The sequence below is a fragment of the Trichoplax adhaerens genome, genomic scaffold (assembly GCF_000150275.1).
Source record: "Trichoplax adhaerens TRIADscaffold_23 genomic scaffold, whole genome shotgun sequence".
In the NCBI taxonomy this organism is placed as follows: Eukaryota; Metazoa; Placozoa; class Uniplacotomia; order Trichoplacea; family Trichoplacidae; genus Trichoplax; species Trichoplax adhaerens.
In genome coordinates, this window is record NW_002060964.1 from 1 (window position 1) to 23,899 (window position 23,899).

The following is a 23,899-nucleotide window of genomic DNA, read 5'->3' on the forward strand; positions in this document are numbered from 1 at the left end:
ATTTCTATTTAGCATTGACACCATCAAGTCAATCTATTGAAGTTTCTTTAATCAAATAGTCTCATTTAGTTATTTACAGTATTATATTATCATATTATATATACAGTATGCTGCAATACACATAAACGCAACATTTCGATATTGAAATAAATATAAAAAATTAAGTACAGTTCGTTTTTACTGAATAATACTAAGTTTAGACCCCATTTCCATCAAGAGGATTCGCAGAAATCAGAGATTTTTCACATAGAAAGTCGTATAATTTCCTAGTTTTATTTACATCAATTCTAATAAGAACTCGAGCTTGAGCTAGTTTAAGCGAACCTTGCTTTTGGTGCTCTGCCAATAATATATCTCTGTATTCAATGTAAGCTTTGGGTAAGAGCCTAAGTTGTGAGCACAGCTAAAAACAAAGAGAAATTGCTCAGTGAGATCTGTACTTCAAACAAAAAGAAATTACTTGAACACAAAAACTTACTTCCTTTTCGTCATCATCTAATTTTTCCAGTTCTGGTGCGCCACTAATATCTAATCTTGGTGCCGGTTTACGACCTTTATAAAATATCAAGGTTACTAGCGTAAGATGACTTACCTATTTACTAATTGGCATATAATTTCGTATCAGTGCTGACTTACGCATAGGTACTATGGGTTTGTAAGGCTCATTTCTGGGTAGATGAAGCATGAATGCATTTATTAATAATATGCAAAATGTGTTAGGCAATTACCATGATTGAGCAGGAATGTTATGTAAGCTAATAAGAAATTACTAACCCCGCTGTAAATTGTCTATGAATGTAGCGTTGATAGTAAGAAAAGTTCTGTAGTAATTAGATAATAAAATAAAAAATTTGAGATTTGTGATCCTTTTATACATACACTGCAGTCGATCAGCTCACCTTTAGCGCACTTAATGTATCTTCGAGATGATGATGTCTCATTCTTTCGTCCTCCCGTTTGCGTTTTAATTGCTCATAAATATTGCATCCTTATATTATACGATTTTATTATCTCATCTTAACTATCGAGTAATACAGAATTGAATTAATCTACTATAGCAATATTTAGATAGATCGTCTTTACCGCGAATAGATGTAATCCCATTAATTCTATATTCTTTAAGTTTGTTAATCCGTTGTAGAAGCTGGCTTTCAACTATTGTTACAAAGATATGACTACTGTAATTAATACGATATCCTTGAGCTATGAGGCAACTACAGTGATCACATACACACACGAGGTTATATAGGATACGGTGACATTGATGTATGTGAAGAATATTTATGTTTATTTTTACGGCTACTTACACAGAATTAATTGTATACGTTTTTCGTAATCTTCAGGGGACAGGAAACGTGCAAAGGTTACGAATTGTTCTCGCAAATTGCTAAATGCATTGATATGGTGTACAAATACAATATTGCTGAAGTTGTAAAGTTACTGCAAGACATTGGCTAATAAAAAGTACCTACCGAATAGTTCGGTCGGCCCTTCGATCTATTACTGATGTTATCAGTGGAATATATAAAAATTACATAAGAATGGATTTGGAGCTTGGTATTTTGGCGTATATATTTTACCTTGCTGTTTCTTGATGTTTAATAGCCCGTATTCTTTCACAAATCTAATAAATGAACAATTGCCTTATCATTATACGTATAGAAAAATATTTGTAGTATTCAATGGAATTGCATAATAGTACCTTTTACGAAGCTGTCTTTGCTGCAATCTAAAGTTATAGATACTCAACATTGCATACTTATATTCTGAAGCGAATGATTAAGAATACATTAAGCTTTTTTACTTATACAGTGACATTTATAAATTACATATTACGCTACCTCTCGATATATCTGCATCATTTTCCTCAGGTTCAGCAACATCCTGTAATATACTTTCCGCGAAGTTATCATATTCCTACATCAATTCAAGTATATTATTATCACGTTAAAATTATTCAAATACAGACAACTAATAATTTGATCGTTATAAGCTATTTTGCCTTCGTAACATGATATATTGTAGAGGATAATTGTTACCGCTGTATTTTATCGCCAATTATAGAATTGTAACTTACAATTTCGAATTCTGCCCTCGGAGAAATATAACCGGCAAGGTCGTACGACTGTGGCGAATCAATGGTATAGCGACATAGATCTTCATTAGCTACGTAAAATTTATATATATATATTTAATTTTCACTTATCAGGACTTGATACAGCCACAGTTTGGTTTGACATTACAGATCGATGACAATTCTTGTGTACACTATTAAGAGTTGAATTTACCTTCGTACGTGATAAGTTTTACGGATTCGTTGATTTTAGAATCCTGCAATTCGTTCTTAAAGACTGTCAGTTAAACATAAACAAGCTCAATAGTAATTCCAAGAAAGCATGATGTAGAGAATTTCAATAACCCTAACATTATATTATTTAGGTACGTATTGTAAGATATAGACTGAAGAAATTTTCGTCATACGACTGGATTGTACTAGATAATAATTTAAAGGATAGATCTGTTGACTACCTGAGTCGACACGAATACTATTTACTGATTCCATCCAATAATTTACATGACAGACAGTAAAATTTCATCACATAATCACTGCCAAAACTTTACGATTTGGCACGAACTTTACTCTTTCATGTAATAAGTTTCAACTTGACTGATTGCATTTCATAGTCAATACATATATACTATTTTCGCTAAATAACTTTCAATCATCACAAGTTTTGTACCTGGTAGTATCCCTTGGGGGTTATTTATATACACGGAATTGTAATGTGATTCACACTCTGAACAGCAAAGACAGAAAAGTGAATAAATACGTACAATTTTCTACTGGTCACATCTTATCAATCTCTTTCATTATTATATATATAATTAGAATAGAATTTAATATTAGTAGCCATATTGGGGACTTTAGTCAGTGAAGATAAATTTAATTGGGTGGATACAACTGACCGTCTTTATTCTTAGTTCTTATTTGTTTGGCTATTTCAGTCCTAGCATTAGCAATTAAAATCATAGTGGAAAGTGTTTTACGATATCAAGCCTATGTATGAATTGTGGAGATCTTCTGATGAGCAAATTAATTATACGAAAGAAGAATTAAATGCCGATCCATACCAGTTACCGCATCCAAATTCATTTATCAACTGCAGCAATTTAGTTTCTTCACCAGCAGTCCAATGCGTTGTAAATAGTGTGAAGTTGTTTCTCTGTCATTGGGATAGCATACACGTATTATATTATTTTCTAGAATGAATTTGTTGTATATGCTACATTTCATACTAATACTTTCGAAATAACGTAAAAATATGATAATAATACATGCAGAATATTTAAACCGAAGTGAATTCAATTCTATCAGAACTGGATGACAGAACTACAGTACAGCGCTATCGTAATTGTTGTACACTGAACAGTTAGTACTTTCTTTAATGTCGCCCTTACCACTATCTCGTAGGAATGATCACTGCAATGTGTACCAAATTCTACTCCACGGGCGAAACAAAACATTTAGATATTGCGAATGAATGAATAACCAGCAGCAGGCTAAAATTTGGCTGTAATTAGCCTGCTTGTCACCAATTCCAAAACAGGTTACATTTACAATAGAGATTTGTGCTCGTATTACTTTACCACAAGATAAAGCACAGAAAGTTTACAAATCAATCCTATCAAGTTTACTTCACTATTCTACGTATTTCGACTACGCGTGTATATGTCCATTTATACCTGCAAGCAAATACAGACATTATTCACACTGGCTACACAGGATATAAGGCTCTTCCAGTAAGTTTGAACATTTGCCACACCATCTCTCGTTAAGAGGCATCTTCGAGATCAATCTAAATGTGTGCAAATCAAATTATGCAACTGCAGCTTGCCAATGCCAATGCCTCCGTCTGGGAATCTACAGCTTGTGAGTCGATGCATTAGTTCGCCAATCGCCATGTCCGAAATACTACGGTACAGTACTGTACTGTACAGTACACTGTACTGTACACTGTACAGTACTGTACACTGTAGGGTACAGTGCAGAGTACTGTACCATGTTCTGTACTGTACACTGTACACTACACCAAGTCGGATCATATGATCAAACTTTGATTGGCGGTCAAAATTCAAATTTTGACCGCTCACAACTAGATTCCTGAACACTACAGTACAGTGCTGTACTGTAAGTAAAGTGCGGTACGGTAGGTTGGAAGAGTGCCTTTTGGATTGGATTAAGCAGCAAAATCGAATTTTGGTCTTGATTGGTTCACTTCGACACCCAATACTGTTTCATTAGCTACCTACTTTGCCAAAATATAAAGCAATTCATTGGTATAACTACTTTCGGATCAAGTCAATTTCATGAGTATACTGTACAGTGAATGCCTTAATCAGTTATCTGCTGATCAGTTATATTACTGTGCAATGCTCGGTATTAATTAGCTATAAAATATAGTATACAGTAATCGTAGATCGATCGATTTAGGGTTCGGGTTATTTATCGTCTTCAAGATTGCTGTACTGGTGACTCTGTGGTGAGTGAGCAAATCTTGTCGTTGTCATAGTTTTCTATAAATGCTATTTCGTACTACATGTTGGTTCGAGTAGTGAGAGAGGAGCTATTATAAAACAGAAATCAGGCTGTACATTCTGTACATTGCTTCGGTATGCATCACAAACAATATTATAATATGTATGCGAACTTATTTATTCATGGTCACTTAGTCCATTAGCAGAAGAGAGCTAAGGATGGGCTGCGCCAGCTCTTTATCTAGTCTCTTAACTCGTTCACTTTGTACAGTATTAGCTAAATTATAGCATAACCAATTGAACTAACTTTAGCTATGATCAATTTTACAGATAAACTAGAAACATGGCATCTGTCCAAGTTGTTCTTAGAGTTAGGTCATCAATAGATGATGAATCACCACTAAGGATTTGTGACGACAATCAAACAGTTGATTTATGGAATTATAGATACGACGATACAATTCGCTTCAAGTTCGTATTACATAATAAGTAATAGAATTCAATGCGGTAATAGTTAAGATTTACAATTAATAATGATGAAATGATTAAGAACACTCCAATTCAGCTTCAGTGCATCTTGTTTACGAGTACTCGAGTTCCCGAAACTTTGGTTTTCTCATTAACACTGCAATGATTGATGACTTAATAAATTACGACTATTTTTAGGTTTGATCGATGTTACAACAGCGATTGCGATCACCAAGAGATCTTTCAAAGATCTATTCAACCCTTACTAAATCACGTTTTCGACGGTCACAATGTCAGCATTTTTACCTATGGAGCAACAGGATCTGGTATTGAAACAGTACAGTAGAAACAAATCGATTGATGTTACTGATGTTAATTGTAACCCATGCCGATTTATCATAAAATCATACTATTTCATTGATACTTTAAAACTTTTCACGTAGGCAAAACGTATACCATGATAGGAAATGAAAGTGATCCGGGTAATATGCCTAGAAATACCTGTAACAGTAATTTTACCATGTATAAATGAACTGAAATGAAGGCTATAACGGCTAACCATCATTAATTATTTAATTATCGTCACTATAAAAATCCTACTGCTACGTGCAGCTTGTCTATAGGAAAGTATTGCGCCTATGTTGATACTGCATGTAATAACGAAACAGCTAGAGACAATTAAATCCTTTCTTTATTAGCTCTCCTATTCTTTATTAATTAAATTACCTGATATTGTTTGTAGCTATGATAGCTAATATTATTGATTAATCTATCTATATAAATCAAGTACACTTTCCTTATATTTCTTTAGGCTTAATCCCCATGGCAGTTAATGAGATTTTTTCTTATACCTCTAAACAACATAAGTTACATAAAAACTGGAAATATAATATTAGCATGTCGTACCTTGAAGTTTATCAGGAGAAGGTAACTACGTAGTTTTCTGCAGTAATGCAAGATAAATTTTAACCGATTGGATTCTACTACAATATAGTATCATAGATTGCTTAGCATAAATATTGAATAATCACAGTCCACAGTTTCAGTTGTAGAAAAATTTTACTTGTCAAAAACCTCATACATCTCCGTTAATCATAAATTTAAAGTCCTTGCAGCTATGTCTAACCCTAAAATTTCTAATGTAGATTTTATTGAATTTAATAATGCAAAATTGATAGATTTACGACCTCATAGCCAGTGGAAACAAAGATTTAAATTTATATCAAAACAAATCTGGTAAAATTGTTGTCGGTGACTTAGCAGAGTCAGCAATATGTAGTTTTGAAGAATTTTGCAAAGTCTTTATGAAAGGTAACAACGGCAGGTTAGTAGTATTGTACATACTAGCCTAAATTAAGATAAAATACAAAGTCAACGACAGGCTAAATTACCTTATTAATGTAAGCTAGAAGCTCGTGGCTCGTTGGTTATAAAATACTTTCATTAACAGAGTTATGGTATTGTTCATTAAAAATTCATAATTATTTAACTGCTTAACTTCTCTTATTATTTAGGAGAGTAGCAGCAACAAAACTCAACCGCCAGTCGAGTCGAAGTCATTCCGTATTGCTACTGAAAGTACTGTATCTAACTAGATATTTCTAGCAGCAGTTACTTCATCGTTTAATATTCTTCTCTTTCACTACTGAATCGGAATATATTTGTGATGTGCTAGATAGTAATTACAATTGATTGTGTTTCTACAGGTTGAAAAAACGGATAATTCTACATTAGAGCGATTCAATAGTAAAGTATACTTAATTGATTTAGCTGGATCGGAAGATAATAGGAGAACTGGCAATAGTGGAGAAAGGTTGTGCTCTTAATTATACTTGTGACTTACAACATCTCTGTTAGTTAGGATATTACATATCGATACACCACATCGAATAATTATAATTGCATAATTCATGTTGCTTTATCTCATTACCATGTTGTTATGTAAAATAGATTAAAAGAAAGCGGGACTATCAATTCATCGTTGTTTGTATTGGGAAAAGTTGTTGAAGCTTTAAATCAGCAACTGGTGAGATTATCAATGTAATCATTTTTATTCCAGAACTTCTTCGTATGACACAACACCTTTCAATCAATTTCATCGCTATTTTAAAAACTTTTATATTGTTTTAATCTGTACAAAATGTTTACATTGACCATGTGTGTTGTATTTATATTCATAATTATGAATTGTAGGCTAGGATTCCGTATAGGGAGAGTAAGTTAACTCGACTTCTACAGGTGAGCGATCTTGTAAATATATGCCTAGTAGGTAAGCGAGTGTTATGCGAGTGAATACTAATACGCGTATAATTATAATTGTGGATATCTGGATAGGATTCCATTGGCGGTAGTGCGCATTCTTGCATCATAACTACTGTCTCTGCCAGCAAATCAGATTACTACAGCACCTATCATACACTCCAATTTGCATCGAAATCCAGAAATATTATAAATAAACCTTTTGCTCAGATTGAAAACATCAAGCCACGTCATGATTTGTCAGAAACAAGAAAGCGTCGAATTTCCACGGCAGAGGATGATAAAAATAATAAAGTATGTGATCAAATTGCTTTTATATTAATTATATCTTGTGTAATGCTTTGATCACCTACTGTATTATGTTTCTTGTAATAAAATTATTTTAAAAACCCAGAAAAAGAAATCTTCCGAAATTGTTCATATTGAACACGAAATTGTAAGTATTATATTTTACAGCAGCGTTTGTATTTAATCATATCTTGGTCTTGGTGCTGATAATCAATCAACTGCAGCAAAAAATTTATGATATTTTTGAGATTTTGAAAAAGCTTTATTGCTGTGTCTATTTTTAACTGTAAACTAGATTACTTAGTTTAATAACTAGTTTATGCTATTGCTGTAGGTACGCTTGCATATTTCTGATCGAATCTTTCATTTTAGGGCACGCATGATAGTTCGCCTGGTATTTCATCCAATAAATGCGGAAAGTAAGTATTATATTATGCTGTGTTTATGTCATACTTCCGAATTTCCAGGACTTGCCGACCGATCGAATATCTTCTTTATTATTCCTCCAGTGATACTGAAATTAAGTATCAATTGGCAGAATTTGAAAAAAAAATGTTATCAAGGCAGGAGCAACAGACTAAAGCCTTACTCCAGTGTTTAACGAATATGTTTCCTGAAAGCAATTCTCAGCTTGATGGCATTAGATCCAAAGTAGAAAAGGAATTGGTACGTGCATTGCCAAGGGTTGCAACAGCTACTAAGAATAGCAGAGCAGATTCGATAAACGTCTTAAACGGCAAAGAGAATTCAAAATTTAATAAACGTCCGGCTGGAGTGACGAAAAATTTGTCTTCTATAGCCCTTAAGCCTATCGAAAATAAACTTGATAACTTGAAGGTTCATCGTCTACACAACGTGAATAAACAGGCATTGGACGTAAAGCCGATCACTTGCAGTAAAAAGTTAAGTGATGATAATACCTTATTAGATATGTTGCGGAAAGTCGACGATAGAACAGCTAGACAAAGTAAGTCTGATTATAATTATTAATTTTGTAATATCAACACTATACTTAATTTACTAGACTTGCATGTATATGATTTTCGTAAATCTTATTCAAACACCATTTATCAATAGAGGCGTGAAAAGCTAATATTAGCGTTAAGAGAGATTATCAATTTATTGAATTAAAAAGTTAAAACATATGTAAATAATTCAGTTTGTTGCTTTTATTTCAGTTGATGATTTACTTCGTATCTTGAACCAAGGAGACTGTAAAAGTTTAACATTACTAAATACTATTGGTAAAAAAAAAGCTAAAGCCATTATTGACTTTAGGAATATAAACGGAGAATTTTCTGATGTAAGCTCTTTAATATCTTTGTATGCAACATCGACAAATTATGATTTTTACTTGATTTCAAAATTTAATCTGTATGCTTATCTTTAAACTAATAGATTGCTGGCTTACAAAAAATACCCTGCTTTACCCCTAACACCGTGAGAAAATTTGTTGAGGTAAACTGTAACTATTAGTATTTAGACTTTGTTTGAGTTAGTTTATTGGCCACGTTACTCGATTTAAGCCAAAAGAGTAAGAAAATTTAGAATTTAAGTGTTCGCCACACTGGCATAACTAAGCTGCTTTAGCATCGATAATATATTTAGCTATACTTATTATAGAAGCTTTGCTTGGTTTTTACATTTTAGTGCAACATGTTTTCATCGCTTGATGTCATGTGAACCTATGCCAGAGCGATAAAGTCCAAATGATAAAGGATTTATTACTCCTCAAAATACCCCCATTTATGGACTCCCTAAAAATACTACCTACTGTTCAATATGTAGTAAATTGGATCAAATTATGTAATATATTTATATTACTAGGCAGTTCATCAGCCTTTTAATTTAAAATTGCAGAAGAAGGAAGTCGCTGTAATACCTTAGAGTGTCATACTTTAGCATTGAGTCTTACATATATCATGAATTCTTATAATTGACCTGCTTGTCGAAACCACGTAGAAGAATCACGGTTAGACCTTTATATTCTTGTATAGTATCATTCAAAACATTTCAAAATCATGTAACATAATTTCCTCTATTTTATTATTACGGTAATACACGTATAACAATAATAGGGTTACGCTCATACAAGTTCTGTATTTTATTTGATGTTTCAATTCTATAGACTTTTGAAATTTATCTAGATATTTCTTGGTTTGTTTAAAATACTCGTTCATCTATAACATAAATATACGAGTATAATTATAATCAATGCGCATGCATTAAATATAAATGAATTTCATGTCACAGTAAACTTTAAGCAATAAAATTTAATATAACGTTGAGTACCCATTACTGTATTCATCACGGTGACCTATACTCATGACTTCAAACCAATTATCAAGATTTCCATGAGACATTTTACTAATTTCAATATTCAACCGTATCAATGATTTGTACTTTGGTAGCAGTGATGTTACGTTTTTTAGTCAAACTAATTTCTGGTAGCGCCACATTACAGAATTATAAAAATATTTTCGATCGCATTGCATTTTTAGGACAGTAGTTGTTTGAGGTACTATTAATACCGTTGCTTTGGCTATATTTGCCTCAGTTACGAGATTGTAATTACTAGCTTACGGCACGGCCCTGCAATAGCCTGCAACTATTCTTTAACATGTATAAAGCTAAATTGTAATATACAAATATTTTGTATAGCAAATCACATAGGATAAAAAATCAGTTCACGTACCAATTAAAACTTGATTCACTAGGTAAGAATCATATTATAATTATTGTTATAAAAGCTAGATTGATGGATAAGATATTCTTAAGGTAAAATATAACTGAGACATTGACTCGCAGGGTAGTTTTCATACAGTGGCCTAGTATACTTTAACCTTGTTACTTCCAAGAGAACAACGATCGAAACCCTGGCATACAGTAAAAGATGATTGACTTGTCCAAATAAAGACGAAAAATTAAAGCAAACCTTTACATTCTTGTATAGTTTCATTTAAAATATTTCGAGATCATGTAACATAAATCTTTGCGTTTTATTATATAATTAATATGATTATAAATAAGATCACACTTTTTATAAGTTTTGGATTTTATCGATTTTTATACGCTATAGAGAGTATATCTTATCATAGAATTTATCTAGGCATTTTTTAATTTGTTGAAATATCTTGTTAACATAGAATCAGTGCACTATGCATCAAATGTAAATGGACATCACGTCAGGCTAAAATTAAGCAGTAAATTTATATGATATCGAGTCCCAAATCCATAATCTTACAATAAGATAAGTCGTTATTATGACGTAAGTGCGTAAATTTTTCAAGATTTTAGTGACATTTTTTAATAAATTTTAATTTTCAATCTAATGAATATCATTACTCTGGTAGGACGTAGAAGAACTTGTGATAATAGATTCCAGTAAGACATTATAAGCTGTTAATATATATATATATTCAGTGATACTGTCTTCAGTTACAATAGTACTGGGTGGTGCTACCTTACAGAATTGTAAAAATTTTCCATTACTCCGCATCTATAAAACGGTAGCTATTTGAAGTACTGTGCTGTAAATGCAATTACTTTAGCTATGTCTACTAGAGGTACGAGATAGTAAGTACCTGGTTTAGGCAGGCTTTTACATCAGTCTGAAACAATTTCAGCTATATAAAATTAAAATGCAATATACTAATTTATAGTAGATGCTTTTAGTTTCTTGGTATACGTAGAATAGCATTAACATTACTTGATAATTATTAAACTTTGCTCTAATTGGAAAACTAATTATAATCCAGCATCAATACTACAGAATGAGGAGTAAAAACATATTAATCTAATAACAAAATTAATACACAGACATTAACATTATACGCTGTAGATGTACGCCTATACAGACACTGGACTATCAAATATATTTTATTTACAGAAGCAAAATTTCTGTACTCGTTTCGCCAAAAAATTCATTCAGTTATTACTGCAATCAAGGTAGCGCCCAATGAAATATGAATCTTGATAAGTGCTTTGTTAACTGGAATCATATAAAATGCATACGTATACGCTCATATACGATACTGTACATATGTATACAAGGCCTAAAAATTGCTTTACAACCATATTACAATCATCGCAATAAAAGCATGATAGATGCATAGATATTTTTAAGGCAAAATATAAACGTATGTTACAGAATTTGGACTTGTAAGGTAATTTCATACAGTAGCTTCGTAGACTTTAATCTTTCCATTTCCAAGAGAATAGCCATCCAAACTGTGGCAGTTATCCTCTAAACTGTGAATCTATGCCAAGATTATAACATTTATACGTTCTATTTTCATACAACTCAATATCATTTAGAATTGTAAAATTGGCAATTTCTGATATTATGCAGTAGATTGTAACTATCTTTATTTATTATTAGTCCTATAACTAAAAGATAGTACATTATTACGTATACCTTCCTTGGATTATATATTGCTAAGAATCTATTTCGGTCATGTTGATCGTTTTTTTCTACATCTTTCTTTTCTGCGCTTCGATAATGTACATATCTGTGCATCGTAATTTAATTTTCTTAACAAACGGTAGAAGGAATTATAGCTCCGTATCAGATCAGAGTAATATCTACGACAAATTACCTTGGTTGTTGACGATGGCAGAACATATATATCAGATTATTTAAACAACCACGATCGTAAGGATTAGGTATATTATTAAATTTTTGCGTGATCTATGATAATATAATTAACATCGTTAATAATTGTTATCCTAATTATACATGACCTCAAAAGTGGATTGAAATTGTATATTGATCGGTAGTATAATCACGTTACTAACATATTCATTGGTAGATTTATTAAAGGGGACTAAGTAACAATGGAAGCCAGTCAGTCCTATAACGGGTACAAGCATTAATCCACTTATGCTTAAACATGCTATACTGATTGATTTTGTTAAAGAAAGGTTATAACGCGTAGTAGTAACAGAAGAATGACAGTTAAACTATAGTAAATACTGTTAAAAGGATACGGAAAGGCAATCTCATCTCCATTAGAAGCTGCATAAATGATATGAATAACTGTTAGGGTGCATACAATAATTCCGTACGCTGTAATAGACAGTAATAAGATAAAGAAGTATCGGTAATTTCGACGTCCAATACAATTATGCAACCAAGGGCAATGATGATCGAATCCCTAGAAAAAAGGATGAAATTTTATGGTCGTGAATGCATCGGTATATTGTGCCCCCGGTACTGTGATTAACGGATAATATCTTACATGATCGGATAATTTATTATGATACAACTTTAAACTAACCTCAACACAACTGTCACAAATGCTGCAGTGAGATGTACGTGGCGGTCTATAAAAATGGCAGGTATCACACCATTTAAGTTTAATGGAAATATCACGGATGGTTACGGTTTTATAAAGAGGTGTTCGAAAATCATCCTCAAAACTGGAATGCCAAAAAGCTGAAATTTAAAAAATTAAAGAAGTAGTCATTAGCAAGCTCAGCAATGAAAAGGCTTATGTTTCATGCTATGACTTAAGCATACACATGGCATATCATGTTTAAGGGCCACGTCAAAATCTCGTACTCATGCTATAAATTAGATAACATACACGCAATCCTCGTTAGGAAAATTGATATTGTAGATATTACCTCTAGGATAATAACCAGGGTCCATGCAAGCGACACGTAGAAATAGCGCAACGATGAATAAAAATATTGCAGCCATAACGGAAGTAATAACAATTCCAGTAGTATGGAATTCAATGATGTAATATTGACAACTAAATAATAGCAATGCAAACGGTAACGTTAATGAACAACAATTAGTTAATATTGCTTCGATAACAAAGTGATTTGAAAGATAGAGTTTGCATTCAGAAATATTTGATCACAGTAAGGGGGTGATGAGTCTATAAAGCATATGTTAATTAGTGTATATATATTTTAATAGATGATAATAACAGAACAATGTAGAAGAGAATATTTGTGATATCGTGATCTTACAAATAGCATGCAAATGAAAATATTATCATATTGTACGTTGCAAGTGGAAGTCCTTATGCTCAAGGTCTGGTTTATTGGAGCATACCATTGCAATGTTAATATGACTAACCGAACATTTCCAGACCTTGACGCGTTTAGGGTATTTTGCCTGCTATTTTCGTCTACTTATGCGATACGGTATTTGCTAATAGGACGCTAATGATGAGGTTATTCATCAGAACATAGTCGTAAACGTTGGAATTTAACATTGAATCTATCTATCTCCTAACGATTGGTATTCGAGAAAAAAAGCTATTAAGGTGTAACCATAACAACTAGTCCAAACTGCTACCGGTAAGGTCCCCAAAATTGATTCATCTTGTATGTCATTTTTGAACTCATTTTGATTGTAATGAAATATTGGACTCTTGAAATTTTCCTTTTCAGCATTTAAAGCATTACTTATCTCCCGGAAATAGAGACTATTTTCTTCTACGAGATTACCAACTATTAGCTTATTAGACAAAGCATAAAAATGTAGCCTACGCTATATATAACATATATATATGTACATTGTACAGTACGTCGTAACAATACACAAGTTGGGTAGAGTGGATCTTTAACCTAAAGTTACAATTTGATTTTTGTATGAGCCTGTAAGAAAAAGTTGACCATAGTACGTTAATATAATCTAAATACGTTCAGAGCTCCTAGCCTATAACACGCACAGTCTAATTTCATAAGAATGGTTTTAAAAGGTAAAACTGTATCATAGTAAGTTATTGTTCACATCAACTGTATGTACTGTACTCCTTCCAGGACAGTTTATTGCAATCTACTCCTCCGATGTAATAAGGTATAATTGAACTATCAAACTGCTCCAAACGGATTCATCACCATCTTGTAAGCAATGGGTTGAAAACGGAGACTAATACCGGTTATGGAGAATAGAGAGAGTACGCCAAATTACATAACTATTTGTATATTGTACTGTATCCTTCTACTGGTAAAACTAGGCCAGATTGAATGAATGCGCCTGAAGTGATTCAACACTCTATCCTTTCAACGTAGAAATCAAAGAATAAATAATTTTTTTTCCATCAACGGACAATATTCAACCATTCACTGACGATCGCGATTGGAACGCTTATAGATTATTAGACTGATTGCACAATGACTGCATTCATATTGTCCTATTTGTAGTAGAGCTTGAAAGAGTCTGGGTCTTATTACATTTTCATATAGGTGATTACAGTACTCTTCAAGAGTAGAACTGGCTTCGAAAACAAAGCGGCAGTCCCTACTAGAATGATTATTTCCATATCATTGTACTAGACTCCATTTGTAAACGATCGATCTTGGAAGAGTCCGGATCTCATCTCGTCACCAGAAGTGTCCTCTACTACTGTTGCGATCAAAGTAATGAACTGGCTGGAAAAGAAAGCCAAGAGACAACAAAAGGACAAACTTACGTTGAGGCAAAAAATCCAGCACTTAAAATTAAGAGGATGCTGAAAGCCATGACTACTGCAAAATACTCTTTAATAATCGATCGAATTGGCGTAAAATGCGTCCTTTGATCGTTGTATCCATTTTTCTTTCGTTTGACCGCCATATCCACTAAAAATGAGATTATTGGAAAGGAGAATGACTGCTAGACATGATAGCCACTCTTGCAAGTTGACATGGAGTGGAGGCTCAGTCGCAGGAAATGGCTTGAGATTGGTCCAAACTCTATTCTACTAGTCGATACAGTACTACAGTACTGTACATTGTGCACCAAGCCTAGCCAACAGTACAGTACAGTACTGTACTAGGACCACAATCAGTAGGATACAGGTACGTCGTGGATGGCTGGCTCAACAGTTTAGTAAACACCTTTTGTTAAGCGCAGGCTAGACGAGACTGCTTTGATGGCCTAGACAAATGTTGATGTGTGGTGTTTAAATATGGCTTCTTTACCGCTATTTGGGACTGTATGACGCTTTGATCAAGCGCTAGACTGAATGGAATACAGTAGGTAGAATGAAGAAAGTAACAGGAAATAGGCCAATCAACGACACTACCACTTTATAGCATTTCATTCTCATCCTACTGAAGGTACAGCGACTGTCTTCGTCAGTATCTACCTTTGCCTTCGTATCCATTGCATGAATATCGGTCATGATTACTCATGATAGTATACTATTTGTTTCTGCACTCTGCTCGATTCGTAAACTACTGTACACTACTGTACTCCACTATATGCGGATATATTTCCACCTCAAACCAACCAATCCATTGGTGCATCGCTATTGCACTTTCCATCGAGAGACTGCTAAGCAAGTCCTGGTCTCTGCCCACTATCCATTCTTGATTCGGTCATTCGAGTTTGAGATAGTATCAAGGAGCTCGTTGCGCTCATGCTATGCGAGTAGTAGTCTGCTAAAAGCAAATTACTATACGGTCTACACGAATGGCTCGTTGATCGATTACTTACTTTATCGCTTTTCTTATATTCTAATTATATATGACCGTCAAAATGGCTCTGTTGCCAGTAGTGATTGCACCGGCTAACAAAAGGTTTACCCGAAATGGAATCCCTCCTTGCGAGTAATGTCTTTTCACTCGCACATCCAAATTGGACAACAGACTGTAGAATCGACAATGCTCATGACCAATGTGAAAGAAAAGCCTGGGATCAACTTGGAAAAATAGTGAGAATCTACTCGGTCTCTGTCCTAGTAGAAATTATTACTTCAACTTTCTTTTACCTCTATGCTCCCTCCATTGCGCTCGAGCTCGGACTGAGTCCACTCAGTATCACCGTCGATTCAAGTGGTATTGTAGGATCAACGCGCGCCAAGTTGACTATTTTCCAGCTTACTGTACAATACATGCGATAGTGTCCTATACGATGGTATGACAACATCAACATCGCTGCAAGTCAATAACCGAATAATATGACAACATCAGCGGACGCCGTATGTCTCCACGATGTCAAGTGCTACCGTGTTATGACTGTCCAACCGTCCGTCTGCACACTCATCTTACTGAAGCGTACCTTCAATACGCGTAAAAGGTACAGTACGCCGTCGTCCATGTCTTTGTGCTGACGTTGAGTGGATCCATTTCCTTGACCAGCTTATTCTGTAGTGGAAGTTCTCTCCTTCTCTTTACCTTGGCTAATGTTAACATCATTTGCCAGAGCAATTATCCACACGTCCATACACTTGAAATGAAGCTAGTCAAGCCAGATTGGATCGAACATGAAGGTAGCTATGGTGTATTCAATCATGACCGGTAGAGATGAATGTTTTCCATCGACAGGCATTTTTGCATGTTGACCTTGATATTAATTATAATTATTGGCCAAGAAATGGCATCATTTTGAATCATCATCTTTATGCATTCACCAACCTCAAAGAGGGTTCCGTTATCCTATCGGACTAACGGATAGGGAAGAGATAGCGATCATGTCCACAGTGTTAGCAGGAGTGGACAGTTTAATAATTGTAATCATCATGGACGGTGTCCAAACAACAAATTGAATTACATGTCCTACTGCCATACTGTATTTGGCACGCTATCCGCTACAGGACCACATACTCTCCTTGACAGTGGAGTCAATCCAAACAAGTCTAGTGTTAGCTGTTGCAGCAAGCCTTTAGTTCTGATGCTACATCATTTTTTCCATAGGGAATAGGAGTAATCCATAACCCTTGCTTGCTCGATTTCTTATTATCGGCCATTTTTACCTTTAGCTTATACAAGTCCTCAATTGGTATTGTTTGCAGTTTCCATTCTTGTTACGATGCAAATGATGACAAGATTATTCTTGTGTATATGTATTATACATGATTATACTCTGCCGATACAACATTTCTTATCCTAATTACTCTATGATAATACTAGTACACACACATAGTGATTAGTGGAAATAATCATCATATTGACAAGTTTTCTTACCTTTCTACTACATAGTCAATGCAACGGACACACTTATTTGCACATCATGTATCTCACTCACAACGACTGGAATATGAACAATGCAGCGTACGCATTCAAGTTAGAATGCTTTATTTCTACTGTTACAATTGCGCTTTAGTTATTTTTTTTTCTTAGTACTTCATCTTTGCCTACATAAAAGACAAGCTTTAAAATAATGTTAGCATGCACGCGTACAATTGTACACTTGTACATGCAAATTACAAACGCTAACATAACATAAGCAGCCACTCTCCTTTTCCGACTTATGGTTATGACGAATTATCTGCATTAGATGAGTATTGCATCAGCAGCTTGTCTCAAATTAATTACCATAAGCAGAACGGGTAGAAATAAGAGTATCAATGCTACTCCGCTATTCAGTTGAATTTCTTGACGGCACAATTTGGTATACTTTATGCTCCAACATAAACAAACGCCAATCGTTTTGAAGTGACGCTATGGCTGGCTGCAGTGAATTTGGCGTACAGCATCTCATCGACTATAATCAGCTAACCCTTGAGCAAAAGGAATGAAATGAAACATAGTTCTGTATTATCATCTCATTGAAATCGTCTCAGTCAATTGTAATCATTGTTATTACTTTGTTGAGCAAGTCGTATAGAAGCAAAATTATACTATTGCTACGCAAGTGGTAAAGTTTCAAATATTGAAAGCACTGAAATGCTCTGTTGATGCTGAAATTGTTGATTTATTCCAAAGTGGAGCGTAGTAGATGCAGTAGTTTACCTCGTATAACGACATTGCTTTCACCTAAACTGTTGAATTAAATGATTACTAGGCGGTGCTATCTACTCACTTGATATTCATCCAGATGGTTCGCGCCTTGCTACTGGAGGTGCAGGTTGGTGGATTATTAATATAATAATCATATCATAATCATAATATATGTGCTGTAGTCCTTGTATTAACTGCAAACGGAACCATTATTCTATGAAGCTTATCTATTCAACATAAGGTGTAGTGAATGATCGCAATTTAGTAATCGAACTTCATATTTTACCCTCACACCCTATACAACAGTAATTGCCTTAACTACGGCATAAACTCTGCAATTGGCAATAGCTAAAAGCTTTTATTATGTCTATTAGAGGCTATCTGTATTAAGAAGTCTATGAGAACTTTATTTGCTTGCGAATATTGTACTAATAATTATGGAAATACAATGAAAATAACGGATTGATTAGAAATAGTTAGCTTGAACTTTGGATAATTTTTTTAAAATATGACTAGGTAAAGGCTGCGGAGAGATTTGCATTTGGAATATGACCCCACTAAGAATGGAAGAGGAGGAGAAGAATGAAGCGTGCGATAGATTGTTGTGTAAGATGACAAATCACTCAGGTATTGGCGGTAATTGTGGAATTAATGGATGAGCTTGAGTTCACAAGTTTTTATCGAAATTAGAATGTCTTTGTACTCAATAATCCTATTATTGTAAGGCTATACCTATAATAATGATCGTTAATTGATTCTTTGTAATAGATAGTGTAAATTGCGTTCGATGGTCAGCTAGTGGTAACTATCTAGCGTCCTGTAGCCTTGGTATTGTGATAATTTGGCATAAAAGGTAATCAAGACTGAATAGTGCTCGTCAAGCAACTCGTATTTAGTTGATAATTAATCAGTAGCTGACGTGGCTAAAATGGGACATTCGTTCAATTATAGCAGAGTTAAAGGATTCTTTAAGAAATATTTTCTATTAAATGTTATAATGTCATACATGCGATATAGAACATGGGTTTTATTGAAGATATACGTTTTAAATATATGCCACCTTCTTAATTTTACTGTAACTAAGATAAATACCTTGCATAATTGCTCTTTGTAAAATTGACTACTGATAGCACTATCTCGATATTTGCTGATTTACTTCAAGCAGTGTTGAATCTAGTACTATATTTGGTGGAGGCAGGAATATTGAGAATTGGACGTGCTCTCATATGTTGCATTCACATAAAGAAGGTGAAGGGGTTTATAAAAATTGTTGAAAGTTTCAATCTGATGTAATTTAATCGAGGCTTACGTCTTCAATACCGAAGTATAGATGTTCTTGACTTAGCTTGGAATACAGACGATTCTATGCTTGCAACTGCAGGAATTGATGGGGTGATTCTTGTTTGGAATGCTAAGTGCTTCCCAGGTATAGTATTTATTGGATGCTATCTGTTAGCCGTACAGAACATCAGGCTTAACTATTTTAAAATTGGCCTATGAAAAATATACTATATTAGACCGTAGAAATGAAATCTGTCAACACAAAAGCAATAATTTTAGACAAACTGCGTATATACCTCGATACTATAATGTTTAAATAAAAACCTGAATTAGATACATATTACAAAAGATTTCTATCGCTCTTTTGAATCTATTCTTCAACACAAAAAAATAAATTACAGTTAATCTTAAATTTTAATGTTATATTTAGAAATTATATCAACTATTACGGATCATCAAGGCAGTGTAAAAGGCCTTACTTGGGATCCTATAGGAAAATATTTAGCATCTCAGGTTGTGTAGTAATCTCTGTCATTTATGTTATTTGATCCAATAATAGCTCGCTACAAAATGTAACAGATGGAATATTTTCTAATTAATAAATGTAGTCGATTGATAAATCCTTACGTGTATGGAGGACAATAGACTGGAAACAGGAGGTCGCTATTACTAAACCATACTTGAAGGTGCTGTAGATTTTACTCAAATGAACATAAGTACATGCTGTCGAATTTATCTCACTGAATCTAAATGACTATTTGATGATTTTATCAACAGACTGGTGAAACATCTTTTTTCCTCAGAATAAGGTACTTGCCGTTCATTAATGTCTGCAGCTTAAGATACAATATAATGAGACTATGCCATAACCAGTGTAACTTTGTTCTACGTTGTAGCTGGTCACCAGACGGCCAATGCTTGGTATCGTCTCATGCCGATAATAACGCTGCTCCGGTAGCTAAGATTATCGAGCGACGCGGTTGGAAAGTTGATAAAGATTTTGTGGGTCATGAAAAAGCAGTTTGTGCTGTGGTAAATTCAAGTAGCTATATTTCAGATAGCATTTTATATAATAGTAACAGCCATCACTAATATTAATACCGTTAAATACCGTTCAGAAATTTAATCCGACCTTATTTCATGAAAATGTTCCTACAGCAAGTAAATTTGATGTAAGCTTTGCTGTTAAGTATAGTTACGGTTATTCTACTTTTCATTATAAATCTATTGATGTGAACATTACAAATGGTTAAAAAATTTTTCATAAAAATCTTTTATAGATTTGTTGTTACTGCGCTCTTGGAAGCCGTGATTGCTCGATTTCTGTTTGGGTAAAATCTTGATATCATAGCAGGAATTAATTAACCAATATCATAGACCCTAAAGTTGTATGTTCATTATTTAAATAATGAGATGCGTTTGTTACAATTTTTCAATTTAGTCGACTGCTCTACAGCGACCGGTGGTTGTAGTTAATAATCTCTTCGATAGTACCGTAGCGGATTTAACCTGGTATAAAGTGCTTGATTATACAGATGTAACGTGCAATTGTACCTATCGTGACTTAAATTGTTTAATACTTGACTAGGAATTCATCCGGTAACGAGTTATTAGCCTGTTCTTTGGATGGCTCAGTAGCTTACTTTAGTTTCTCTGAAACGGAATTGGGAAAATCTCTAACAGAAAATGAAAGGGTGATAAAATTAATTGATTGATAAATTTTTTTTGTCATTTTTAGTTATAACCTGTTAATACTGTGTTTCATATTAATTTGTTATTAGCTAATCTATTTTTTCCTGGTTCTTACAATGTAATAATAACTCTTCTATCACTCTTCCTAATACAGGCAAAATTCTTTCATAAACATTACGGAATTAATCCTAAAGTTGATGAGAATGGAATGAATGTCGGAAATGCCTTTGTTGTTGAAAATCCTGACGTATTTCGAAATCAAGTAGAACAGAAAAAATTACAACAAGCGTTGTCGCATAGAACAGAGTCAGATACTACTTCCAACAGTAAGTCACTGCAGCTTTATCTACCTTCCTTCTTATTTGAAATTATACTATATTTTAAATCATGAAATATTATGAAATAGTAACGAAAAGGTTTTACTAACAATCAATAGCTGCAATTGATCTCATTGATAATTTATTTGATAGCTTTCTCTCCGCCAATTCTTAATAAGCCTACTGTAGCCAGAAGTATTCCTGTATGTACTTGCAATATGTATCCGCATCAATATTGGATACACTTCATGTTATAGTCATTTTATCAAATATTAATCTAATTATAGAGCAATGTAAAAGATCGTCAAATCGAAAGAAAAACTGGTGATGGCCGACGGAGGATAACACCTTTTACGATTGCTACATCAAATACAAGTGGGTTAGTCCAATAAATATTTATTCGGAGATTACATATACGAATGATGTCGCTATATACAATACGATATCTGTAAATCTTTAAACCTTGCTCCTTCTAGTATCGTAGATAATGAATACTCCGCCAATATACTGGATAAACCAAATTCCGTAAGATAATATATCCGATAGATATCATTTAACCTGGCAAGTTTTAGTTACCATACATTTACGTATTTTAATAGATTGAAAACATGGAACCTGATCGGTCGATTGTACCGTTAATAATGCTGTAAGCATAGCATCAGATAATACTATATTAACGAAAGAATCTGATTTCTTGCTAGAAATTTACCGTCTATTACTTACCGAAAATAACATCTTATCGTATTCCTACTTTATAGTAAAAGAAATGCTGATACTAGCATAGACCGTGACGCTCGGAAAAAGTTAAAGTTTAAAGGTCTGGATTATAGTATACTTTTTAACTTATTTTGATATATTCTAATGGAAATATTACTTTTTGTAACTATTTACCTACATACTCGTATACACATAAAATTAAGGTGTGCATGAGTTGATGTCGAGCACATCCAAAAGCGATGCTCACAAAGAGATGTACTGTCATTGCGATAGTCATAGTAGAAAAGTAGTAGCTACACGCTTTGAACCATCAACTGCAGGATCCTATTTTTAATGTTAGATATTCTATATCTAGATATGGATGGAGTAGGATCAGAAAGTGGAGACGCCGCTAATAAGGTAGTTAGGAAGTGGTATAATTCATCGACATGATGTTTAATTTAGCGTTTCCTGTTAAGCCTATAATTATATATCACATGGAATACTGGTAACTGCTCATATGATTGACCTTTAATGTTGATATATATCGGGATTGGATTTTCTAGATGTCAGAATCTGAAACTGAATGGATAAAGTCTGTTGCACTCAAGGGAATACATTCAAAAGCTGTGCTACCTATACCCGAAATAATACAAAAATTAACTCTACAGGTTGATACTTTTGTATTAATTTACTGTTGAAGAACTATTTGTTAATATTGCCACCTCATATGCTTATTTTTAGATTAATTGTGCAAGATTAAGCGGAAGTATAAATTCTGTGACTGTTGAAGTGATAAATGGCGAATCGTCAGGTATTAACCATGACTACATTATCATCTGATAAGAATGAATATTACTATGAATGGGTTAATAATGAATATCGGTAAGTTTTAATTTACATTACTTTAATTATCTCTATGTTCATTATAATCGTAGACCCGCGAAGCAAAATAAAGTGTACATCCAATGGCAAAATTTTGTGGGATGGTGCTTTAAATGGCAAGGTCTTATCTATTGCTGGTAAAAGGTTAGTGTTTTGACTTGCATTTCAATACGAATTTTAGTTCGCATTTAAGGAGAAAATAACTTTTTTATTAATACTAATGTGATTTTGGAAATCTAGCAACTTTATCTGTGTAGCCTGCAGCAATAGAACTATAGTTGTCTTTACAATAAATGGTCGGCGGTAAGAGGATAAAGAATATAAATTTATTATTTATTCTTTTCTATAATTAATAATCTAGGATCGTTCAATGAAGATTATAACCGCTCTAGTATTACAGTATTTTAGTATCAACTTTCGTACATTATTATTTTTTTAACTTTTTTAAAAGTATTTAAAATTATGTAGTCCTTAGTCTTAACTGCTCAATTACGAAATTTTTGATGTTCATTCCAGGCTTTTTCCAGTTTTACAACTTGACGAAGCTGTCGCTTTATTACATTGCAATGATCACCATGTCCTCGCTATAACCAGAACTGGCGATTTATATATCTGGTACGATGCTAGAAAATACTATACTTAATAATGGTAATTGTAGCACGTAATTATTACATGCAGTAGCATTTAACTCTAACTATCTTTTCTTAGGAACTGTATTCTAAAGACAAACGTTGTAAGTAGACAAACTATTTGTCCGGTTTTGGGAGGTAAATACGTGCTGACAATGATAATTAAAATTAAAATAATTCTGT

The 23,899-nt window shown here is 33.5% G+C and overlaps 4 protein-coding genes across 4 annotated transcripts; 2 read left to right on the forward strand and 2 right to left on the reverse strand.

Annotated features, from left to right (window-relative positions):
* Positions 1 to 196: 196 nt before the first annotated feature.
* Positions 197 to 3,031, reverse strand: TRIADDRAFT_61304 (uncharacterized protein; the record flags this gene model as incomplete). The annotated part of the gene is made up of 12 exons (XM_002117302.1): positions 197 to 403; positions 479 to 552; positions 637 to 668; positions 775 to 821; positions 900 to 988; positions 1,581 to 1,624; positions 1,703 to 1,766; positions 1,842 to 1,917; positions 2,078 to 2,166; positions 2,289 to 2,351; positions 2,742 to 2,798; positions 2,968 to 3,031. 12 exons carry the CDS (start codon positions 3,029 to 3,031, stop codon positions 197 to 199), a joined length of 906 nt encoding a protein of 301 aa, XP_002117338.1.
* Positions 3,032 to 5,188: 2,157 nt separating this feature from the next.
* On the forward strand, positions 5,189 to 7,608 carry TRIADDRAFT_32396 (uncharacterized protein; the record flags this gene model as incomplete). The annotated part of the gene is made up of 9 exons (XM_002117250.1): positions 5,189 to 5,330; positions 5,448 to 5,486; positions 5,816 to 5,931; positions 6,183 to 6,328; positions 6,519 to 6,582; positions 6,711 to 6,820; positions 6,955 to 7,030; positions 7,198 to 7,242; positions 7,339 to 7,608. Coding segments are annotated over 9 exons (1,008 nt in total), but the record flags the coding sequence as incomplete, so codon positions are not given.
* A 4,537-nt stretch (positions 7,609 to 12,145) lies between these two features.
* TRIADDRAFT_32479 (uncharacterized protein) lies at positions 12,146 to 12,968 on the reverse strand (the record flags this gene model as incomplete). The annotated part of the gene is made up of 4 exons (XM_002117303.1): positions 12,146 to 12,241; positions 12,349 to 12,446; positions 12,527 to 12,707; positions 12,831 to 12,968. Coding segments are annotated over 4 exons (513 nt in total), but the record flags the coding sequence as incomplete, so codon positions are not given.
* A 3,761-nt stretch (positions 12,969 to 16,729) lies between these two features.
* TRIADDRAFT_32472 (uncharacterized protein) lies at positions 16,730 to 21,212 on the forward strand (the record flags this gene model as incomplete). Its single annotated transcript, XM_002117251.1, has 13 exons — positions 16,730 to 16,766; positions 18,281 to 18,343; positions 18,733 to 18,843; positions 18,985 to 19,069; positions 19,379 to 19,464; positions 19,547 to 19,642; positions 19,928 to 20,010; positions 20,106 to 20,183; positions 20,371 to 20,529; positions 20,616 to 20,681; positions 20,778 to 20,828; positions 20,939 to 21,009; positions 21,086 to 21,212. 13 exons carry the CDS (start codon positions 16,730 to 16,732, stop codon positions 21,210 to 21,212), a joined length of 1,113 nt encoding a protein of 370 aa, XP_002117287.1.
* Between the last annotated feature and the right edge of the window lie 2,687 nt (positions 21,213 to 23,899).